Below are 10,240 nucleotides of genomic sequence, written 5' to 3'. Positions count from 1 at the left end.
ACGGCGACCGGTGGTACCCAGGGGATGTCCCCATGTCCCCCCCCGTGCCCCCGCACCTCGCCCATGATGGCGATGGGGCTCTGGCCGCGCGCCCGCGCCACGCGCTGCTCCACAGGTAGTACATGTACTCGTCGTAGAGCAGCCGGATGAGGTGGAAGGAGCCGAAGGACGCGGCGCTGCGCAGGGTCAAGTGTCGCGGATCACCATGGAGCTGCGGGGACACGGGGTCACCGCGGGGGACACGGGGACGGGGGGGTCACCGTGGGGGGGTCACCATAGGGGGGACATTGGGGGACAGACAGAGAAGGACTTGGGGGACATGATGGGGGACGTGGGTCAGGTTGTGGATCACCATGGAGCTGCAGGGGGACAGAGGGGGTCACCATGGGGGGAGATGGGGACATGGGGGAGGTTTGGGGACACAGGGATGGTGACACCCACCTGTAGAAGGGGCCATGTGAGCAGGAAGCACTTGGCTTGGCGCAGGGGGGACACGGGGGAAGGTTTGGGGACATGGGGGTGACACAGGGGTGACACAGGTGACATGGGGGTGACACAGGGAGGTGCCACCACTACCTGTTTTAGAAGGACCACTTGAGCAGGAAGCGCTTGGCACGGCGCGGCAGCGCGGGGGGACATGGGGGTGACACGGGGGAGGTTTGGGGACACGGAGGGTGACACGGGGGTGACACGGGGAGGTGCCACCGGTACCTGTAGAAGGACCACTTGAGCAGGAAGCGCTTGGCATGGCGCGGCAGGGCCGCGGTGCCCAGGTGCGGGCGCAGCACGCGGCCCACGACGCCGTCCAGCCAGGCCGCCCACTGCTCCAGCGAGTGCTGCTGCTGCAGCGTGGCCTTGAAGTCCTGCTCCAGGCGCGACACCAGCCCCGCGCGGCACCGGCACACCCAGGACGCCTGCTCCTGCGGGGACACGGGACATGGGACAGCATTGGGGACATGGGACAGCATTGGGACATCGGCACACCCAGGACGCCTGCTCCTGCGGGGACACGGGACATGGGACAGCATTGGGGACATGGGACAGCACTGGGACATCGGCACACCCAGGACGCCTGCTCCTGCGGGGACATGGGGACAGCATTGGGGACATGGGACAGCATTGGGGACATGGGACAGCACTGGGACACCAGCACACCCAGGACGCCTGCTCCTGCATGGGGACACGGGGGACAGCATTGGGGACATGGGACAGCACTGGGACACCGGCACACCCAGGACCCCTGCTCCTGCGGGGGGACATGGGGACAGCATTGGGGACATGGGGACATAGGGACAGCATTGGGGACATGGGACAGCACTGGGACACCGGCACACCCAGGACGCCTGCTCCTGCCGGGGGGCAGCATTAGGGACATGGGGACATTGGTCACACCCGCACTGGCACACCCAGACGCCTGCTCCTGCGTGGGGACACGGGACATGGGGACAGCATTGGGGACACAAGGACACAGGGACATGGGGACAGCATTGGGGACATGGGGACATGGGGACAGCATTAGGGACATGGGGACATTGGTCACACCCGCACTGGCACACCCAGGACACCTGCTCCTGGGGACACCGGGGACACACAGGGCCATGGGTCAGACCCACGGCAGGAGGTCAGGACCCACAGCGGGGAGGTCAGACCCACAGCAGGGGCTGGACCCCCCATTTGGCGCCACCTCCCCTGTATTTTCGGGCGCCCCCCACGCCCCTTTTCCACCATTGTCCCGGTTCTTCCTCCATGTCCCGCCCCCTCCCATGTCCCGCCCCCCATGTCCCGCCTCCCGGGTCACCCCCGGGTCGCCCCCCATGTCCCGCCCCCTGGGTCACCCCCACGGGTCACCCCCCGGGTCACCTCCCGGGTGGCCCCCCCGGGTCACCCCCCATGTCCTGTCCCCCGGGTCACCCCCCGGGTCATCCCCCGAGTCACCCCCCGGGTCACCCCCATGTCCCGCCCCCCGGGTCACCCCCCCGGGTCACCCCCCGGGTCACCCCCATGTCCCCGCCCCCCGGGTCGTCCCCCGGGTCACCCCCCCCGGGTCCCCCCCGGGTTGCCCACCCCGGGTTACCCCCCCGGGTCACCCCCCCATGTCCCGCCCCCCGGGTCGCCCCCTCGGGTCGCCCCCCCTTGTCCCGCCCCCCCGGGTTCACCCCCCGGGTCCCTCCCCCGGTCCCCCCCGGGTCCCCCCCGGGTCCCCCCCGGGACAGCCCCCGGTCCCAGCCCGGGTCCCCCCCCGTCCCCCCCCGGTCCCCGCCCGGGTTCCCCCCGGTCCCCCCCGGGTCTCCCCCGGGTCTCCCCCGGTCCCCGCCCGGGTCCCCCCCGGTCCCCCCGGTCCCCTCCGGGACAGCCCCCGGTCCCAGCCCGGGTCCCCCCCCGTCCCCCCCCGGTCCCCACCCGGTCCCCCCCCCGTCCCCCCCGGGACACTCCCCCGGTCGCTCCCCCGGGACACACCCCCCGGGACACCCCCCGGTCCCCCCCCGCGGTTTGTGGGTCGGTACCTGCACGTTGGCGAAGTCGACGCGGTTGAGGTCGCTGAGCATCTGGCTGATCTGCGCCGTGTTCTGCAGCACCGCGCGCGCCGCCTGCGCCAGGTGGTTCAGCGACGTGTAGCGCCGCAGCGTCTGCGCGAAGGCGCCGGCCGCCTGCACCTGCGGCGCACACGTTGGGGGCGGCGCGGGGGCGGCACCCGGGGGGCGGGGGGGGCCGGGGGGGCCGGGGGGACCCGTGGGGCGGGGGGGGGGACCGGGGTGGGGACGCTGTGGGGGGATGTGGGGGAGACCCCGTGGAGGTTGGTACCCCGTGGGGTGGGAGGACCCCGTGGTGAGGGGGACCCCATGGGGGGGTGCGGGGGGGGGACCACATGGCGGGGGGACCCTGTAGGGTGGGGGGACCCCGTAGGGGGAGGGACCCCATGGTGGGGGGTACCCCGTGGCGGGGGGTACCCCGTGGTGAGAGGGACCCCGTGGTGGGGGGGGACCCCGTGGTAGGGGGACACCCCGTGGTGGGAGGGGACCCCGTGGTGGGGGGGGACCCCGTGGTAGGGGGACACCCCGTGGTGGGAGGGACCCCGTGGTGGGGGGGGACCCCGTGGTGGGGGTACCCCGTGGGGGGGCCCCGTGGTCGGGGGGGGGACCCCGTGGTGGGGGGGGACCTCGTGGCAGGGGGGACCCTGTGGGGTGGGGAGGACCCCGTGGAGGGGGGGTACCCCGTGGGGTGGGGGGGACCCCGTGGTGGGGGGGGACCCCTGTGGGGTGGGGAGGACCCTGTAGGGGGGGGGTACCCCGTGGGATGGGAGGGACCCCGTGGAGGGGGGGGGGCCCGTGGGAGGGGCCCCGTGGGGTCACCTTGACGCGGACCATCTCCTCGGGGACGTTGACCATGGCTCCGGTCAGCCAGCTCTCCAGGCTCTTGGCGAAGTTGCGGATGGCCTGGGTCAAGCACCTGCGGGATTGGGGGTTCAGGGGGGGTCGGGGGGTTTGGGGGGTTTGGGGGGTTCACGGGGGTTCGGGGGGGTTCGAGGATTTCGTGGGGGAAACGGGGTGGTTACATGTTCTATGTTCTATGTTACATGTTATGTGTTATATTTTGTATATATTATGTTATATATAATACTATAATAGATGTAATATGTAATATATGATATACCACATAAATAATATAATATAATGTAATATAATGTAATGTAATATAATGTAATGTAATGTAATATAATATATAATATAATATAATATAATATAATATAATATAATATAATATAATATAATATAATATAATATAATATAATATAAAATTAAATTAAATTATGCGTTAATATATACTAGATAATAGATAGGTGATTTTGCGGTGATTTTGGGGGGTTTGGGGGTAATTTTGAGGGTGATTTGGGTGATTTTGGGGTGAATTTGGGTGGTTTTGGGGTCACACTCACTGGGGATGGGCCGCAGCACGTCGGGGATCAGCATGGGGTGATTTGGGGTGAATTTGGCGGGTTTTGGGTCACTCACTGGGGATGGGCCGCAGCACGTTGGGGATCAGCATGGGGGTGATTTGGGGGTGATTTTGGGGTGACTTTGGGGGGTTTTGGGTCACTCACTGGGGAATGGCCGCAGCACGTCAGGGATCAGCATGGGGTGATTTGGGTGATTTTGGGGTGACTTTGGGGGGTTTTGGTGACTCACTGGGGATGGGCCGCAGCACGTCGGGGATCAGCATGGGGTGATTTGGGGTGATTTTTGGGGTGACTTTGGGGGGTTTTGGGTCACTCACTGGGGATGGGCCGCAGCACGTCGGGGATCAGCATGGGGTGATTTGGGGTGATTTTGGGGTGACTTTGGGGGGGTTTTGGGTGACTCACTGGGGATGGGCCGCAGCATGTTGGGGATCAGCATGGGGTTGATTTGGGGTGATTTTGGGGTGACTTTGGGGGGTTTTGGTCACTCACTGGGGATGGGCCGCAGCACGTTGGGGATCAGCATGGGGTGATTTGGGGTGATTTGGGGTGACTTTGGGGGGTTTTGGGTCACTCACGGGGATGGCCGCAGCACATCGGGGATCAGCATGGGGTGATTTGGGGTGATTTTGGGGTGACTTTGGGGGGTTTTGGGTGACTCACTGGGGATGGGCTGCAGCACGTTGGGGATCAGCATGGGGTGATTTGGGGTGATTTTGGGGTGACTTTGGGGGGTTTTGGGTGACTCACTGGGGATGGGCCGCAGCACGTCAGGGATCAGCATGGGGTGATTTGGGGTGATTTTGGGGTGACTTTGGGGGGTTTTGGGTCACTCACTGGGGATGGGCCGCAGCACGTCGGGGATCAGCATGGGGTGATTTGGGTGATTTTGGGGGTGACTTTGGGGGGGTTTTGGGTCACTCACTGGGGATGGGCCGCAGCACGTCGGGGATCAGCATGGGGTGATTTGGGGTGATTTTGGGGTGACTTTGGGGGGTTTTGGGTCACTCACTGGGGATGGGCCGCAGCACGTCGGGGATCAGCACCTCCACCAGCCCCTGGTAGAGCGCGGTGGTCGCAGTCGCGCACCCAGCGCAGCAGCGGCTCGAACTTGGCCAGCAGCACCAGCCGGCCCTTGGGCAGCCGCTTCTCCGCCTCCTCGTGCCTTGGGGACACGGGGGACGGTCACCGCGGTGTCACCGGAGCCCCCCCGGCCCCCCCCCGGCCCCCCCGGCCCCCCGGGCACTCACAGCGGCCGCGGCGTCGCCCGCCGGGCCCAGCCCGCAGCGCCAGAACGTCTTCCACAGCGTCTCCACCAGCGGGAACTGCAGGTTGATCATCACGTCCACGATGGCCTGGGGGGGGGGCGAGGGGGTGTGGAGAGTTTTTGGGGGGTTTTTGGGGGGTGTTTTGGGGTGTTTTTGGGGTGGTGTGGGTGCCCACCTCGCAGTGCTCGCGGTACAGCAGCTGGAAGGTCTTGAGGTCGTCGGCGCCGGCGCCGTCGGGCAGCGGCTTCCCTGCAGCTCCAGCGCCGGGAACTCGCCCAGCGGACGCGACGCAGTCTGGGGGGCGCATTGGGGGTTTAGGGGGGGTTTGGGTGGTTTGGGGAGGTTTTGGGGGGAATTTGGGGGAGGGTTGGGAGTGTGGGGGGATTTGGGGGGTTTAGGGGCTATTTGGGGTGATTTGGGGAGAATTTGGGGGCTTTAGGGGGGGTTTTAGGGGGGATTTAGGGGGATTGGGGGGATTTGGTGTAGACCTGGGGGCCCTATGGGAGGTAGACCTGGGGGCCCCCCTGGGAGGTAGACCTGGGGGCCCCCCTGGGAGGTAGACCTGGGGCCCCCCCTGGGAAGTAGGACCTGGGACCCCACTGGGAGGGTAGACCTGGGGCCCCCCCTGGGAGGTAGACCTGGGGCCCCCCCTGGGAGGTAGACCTGGGGGCCCCCCCTGGGAGGTAGACCTGGGGCCCCCTGGGAGGTAGACCTGGGGGCCCCCCTGGGAGGTAGACCTGGGGCCCCCCCTGGGAGGGTAGACCTGGGGGCCCCCCCGGGAGGTAGACCTGGGGCCCCCCCGGGAGGTAGACCTGGGGGCCCCCCCTGGGAGGTAGACCTGGGGGCCCCCCCTGGGAGGTAGACCTGGGGCCCCTCTGGGAGGTAGACCTGGGGCCCCCCTGGGAGGTAGACCTGGGGGCCCCCTGGGAGGTAGACCTGGGGCCCCTCTGGGAGGTAGACCTGGGGCCCCCCTGGGAGGTAGACCTGGGGCCCCACTGGGAGGTAGACCTGGGGCCCCCCCGGGGAGGTAGACCTGGGGCCCCCCTGGGAGGTAGACCTGGGGGCCCCTCCGCGAGGGTAGACCTGGGGGCCCTCTGGGAGGTAGAAACTATATTTAAGCATGGGCCTAATCCTCACCATAGCATAACCTAAGTCTTACCCCTAACACTAAGTCTAACGCTAAATCAACTCTAAACTAACCCTAAACTGTAATCCTAACCCTAACCCTAACCCTAACCGTACCCAAACCCTGATCCTGACCCTAACCCAAACATAAGTTTAACCATAACCCTAAACCTCAACCTAACCCTAACCTAGGCCTAATCCTAATGCTAAGTCTAACCCTAAAACAACCCGAATCCTACCCCTACCTCTACCCCTATCCCTACCCCTACCCCTACCCCTACTCCTAACTCGAACCCTATCCCGAACCCTAAGCCGAACTTGACCCTGACCATAACGCTGACCATAACCCTAACATATGTTTAAGCATAAGCATAAACCTCACCATAGCTGTAACCTAAGCCTACCCCTAATGCTAACTCTAACGCTAAACCAACTCTAATCCTAACCCTAACTGTAATCCTAACCCTAACCCGAACCCTAAGCCTAACACTGACCCTAACCCTGACCCTGACCCTGACCCTGACCCTGACCATAACCCTAACATATGTTTAAGCATAAGCATAAACCTCACCATAGACGTAACCTAAGCCTAACCCTAACGCTAAGTGTAATGCTAAACTAACTTTAATCCTCACCCTAACTGTAATCCTAACCCTAACCCTAACCCTAACCCTAACCCTAACCAAACCCTGACCCTGACCATAACCCTGACCCTAACCCAAACATAAGTTTAACCATAACCCTAAACCTCACCTAACCCTAACCTAGGCCTAATCCTAATGCTAAGTCTAACCCTAAAACAACCAAATCCTACCCCTACCCCTACACCTACCCCTACCTCCTACCCCTACCCCTACCCCTACCCCTAACCCGAACCCCTATCCCGAACCTAAGCCGAACTTGACCCTGACCATAACACTGACCATAACCCTAACATATGTTTAAGCATAAGCCTAAACCTCACCATAGCCGTAACCTAAGCCTACCCTTAATGCTAAGTCTAACGCTAAACCAACTCTAATCCTAACCCTAACTGTAATCCTAACCCTAACCCTAACCAAACCCTGACCCTGATCATAACCCTGACCCTAACCCAAACTCAAGTTTAACCATAACCCTAAACCTCAACCTAATCCTAATCTAGGCCTAATCCTAATGCTAAGTCTAACCCTAAAACAACCCAAATCCTACCCCTGAACCCTACCCATAACCCTACCCCTAACCCTACCCCTAACCCTGACCCTAACCCTGACCCTGACCTGACCCTGACCCTGACCATAACCCTAACATATGTTTAAGCATAAACCTAAACCTCACCATAGCCGTAACCTAAGCCTAACCCTAATGCTAACTCTAACGCTAAACCAACTCTAATCCTAACCCTAACTGTAATGCTAACCCTAACCCTAACCGTAACCAAACCCTGACCCTGACCATAACCATGACCCTAACCCTAACTCAAGTTTAACCAAAACCCTAAATCTCAACCAAACCCTAACCTAGGCCTAATCCTAATGTTAAGTCTAACCCTAAAACAACCTGAATCCAACCGTAACCCGAACCCTAACTCGAACCCTAACCAGAACCCTAACCCTGACCCTAACCCTGACCCTGATCCTGACCCTGACCCTGACCATAACCCTAACATATGTTTAAGCATAAGCCTAAACTTCACCATAGCCGTAACCTAAGCCTAACCTAATGCTAACTCTAACACTAAACCAACTCTAATCCTAACCCTAACTGTAATTCTAACCCTAACCCTAACCCTAACCCTAACCAAACCCTGACCCTGACCATAATCCTGACCCTAACCCAAACTTAAGTTTAACCATAACCCTAAACCTCAACCTAATTCTAACCTAGGCCTAATCCTAATGCTAAATCTAACCCTAAAACAACCCAAATCCTACCCCTACCCCTACACCTACCCCTACTCCTACCCCTACCCCTACCCCTAACCCGAACCCTATCCCGAACCCTAAGCCGAACTTGACCCTGACCATAACGCTGACCAGAACCCTAACATATGTTTTAAGCATAAGACTAAACCTCACCATAGCCGTAACCTAAGCCTAACCCTAATGTTAACTCTAACACTAAACCAACTCTAATCCTAACCCTAACTGTAATCCTAACCCTAACCTAACCCTAACCCTAACCAAACCCTGACCCTGACCATAATCCTGACCCTAACCCAAACTTAAGTTTAACCATAACCATAAACCTCCACCTAATCCTAACCTCGGCCTAATCCTAATGCTAAGTCTAACCCTAAAAGAACCCGAATCCTACCCCTACCCCTACCCCTACCCCTACTCCTACCCCTACCCCTACCCCTAACCCGAACCCTATCCCGAACCCTAAGCCGAACTTGACCCAGACCATAACGCTGACCATAACCCTAACATATGTTTAAGCATAAGCCTAAACCTCACCATAGCTGTAACCTAAGCCTACCCCTAATGCTAAGTCTAACGCTAAACCATCTCTAATCCTAACCCTAACTGTAATCCTAACCCTAACCCGAACCCTAAGCCTAACACTGACCCTAACCCTGACCCTAACCCTGACCATAACCCTAACATATGTTTAAGCATAAGCCTAAACCTCACCATAGCCGTAACCTAAGCCTAACCCTAATGCTAACTCTAACGCTAAACCAACTCTAATCCTAACCCTAACTGTAATCCTAACCCTAACCCTAACCCTAACCCTAACCAAACCCTGACCCTGACCATAATCCTGACCCTAACCCAAACTTAAGTTTAACCATAACCCTAAACTTCAACCTAACACTAACCTAGGCCTAATCCTAATGCTAAGTCTAACCCTAAAACAACCCAAATCCTACCCCTACCCCTACACCTACCCTTACTCCTACCCCTACCCCTACCCCTACCCCTAACCCGAACCCTATCCCGAACCCTAAGCCGAACTTGACCCTGACCATAACGCTGACCATAACCCTAACATATGTTTAAGCATAAGCCTAAACCTCACCATAGCTGTAACCTAAGCCTACCCCTAATGCTAAGTCTAACGCTAAACCAACTCTAATCCTAACCCTAACTGTAATCCTAACCCTAACCCGAACCCTAAGCCTAACACTGACCCTAACCCTGACCCTGACCCTGACCATAACCCTAACATATGTTTAAGCATAAGCCTAAACCTCACCATAGCCGTAACCTAAGCCTAACCCTAACGCTAAGTCTAATGCTAAACCAACTCTAATCCTAACCCTAACTGTAATCCTAACCCTAACCCTAACCCTAACCCTAACCAAACCCTGACCCTGACCATAACCCTCACCCTAACCCAAACTTAAGTTTAACCATAACCCTAAACCTCCACCTAACCCTAACCTAGGCCTAATCCTAATGCTAAGTCTAACCCTAAACCAGCCCAAATCCTAACCCTACCCCTAACCCTAACCCTACCCCTACTCCTAACCCGAACCCTGACCCTGACCCTGACCCTGACCATAACCCTAACATATGTTTAAGCATAAGCCTAAACCTCACCATAGCCGTAACCTAAGCCTAACCCTAACGCTAACTCTAACGCTAAACCAACTCTAATCCTAACCCTAACTGTAATCCTAACCCTAACCCTAACCTTAACCCTAAGCAAACCCTGACCCTGACCATAATCCTGACCCTAACCCAAACTTAAGTTTAACCATAACCCTAAATTTCCACCTAACCCTAACCTAGGCCTAATCCTAATGCTAAGTCTAACCATAAAACAACCCGAATCCTACCCCTAACCCTACCCCTAACCCTACCCCTAACCCTACCCCTAACCCTGACCCTAACCCTGACCCTGACCTGACCCTGACCCTGATCCTGACCCTGACCCTGACCATAACCCTAACATATGTTTAAGC

At 59.0% G+C, this 10,240-nt stretch overlaps 2 protein-coding genes across 2 annotated transcripts in view; one reads left to right on the top strand and one right to left on the bottom strand.

Annotated features, from left to right (window-relative positions):
* The window catches only part of CC2D1A (coiled-coil and C2 domain containing 1A), a gene marked incomplete at its 3' end in the record, with an annotated part of 8,340 nt that extends 8,190 nt beyond the window's left edge, over positions 1–150 (top strand). The window contains 1 exon segment of the mRNA XM_080361347.1: positions 22–150. Coding sequence (XP_080217473.1) covers positions 22–150 — 129 coding nt within the window.
* LOC308051065 (MHC class II regulatory factor RFX1-like) lies at positions 63–5,530 on the bottom strand (the record flags this gene model as incomplete). Its single annotated transcript, XM_080361346.1, has 6 exons — positions 63–211; positions 712–920; positions 2,505–2,654; positions 3,351–3,447; positions 5,206–5,280; positions 5,418–5,530. The coding sequence occupies 6 exons, from the start codon at positions 5,528–5,530 to the stop codon at positions 187–189; spliced, it is 669 nt and encodes a 222-aa protein (XP_080217472.1). The 3' UTR covers positions 63–186.
* Between the last annotated feature and the right edge of the window lie 4,710 nt (positions 5,531–10,240).

This window comes from Nesoenas mayeri (assembly GCF_963082525.1).
Source record: "Nesoenas mayeri genome assembly, chromosome: 31".
In the NCBI taxonomy this organism is placed as follows: Eukaryota; Metazoa; Chordata; class Aves; order Columbiformes; family Columbidae; genus Nesoenas; species Nesoenas mayeri.
The sequence above is the reverse complement of the archived record's forward strand: the minus strand, read 5'-3'. Positions and strand labels throughout refer to the sequence as shown.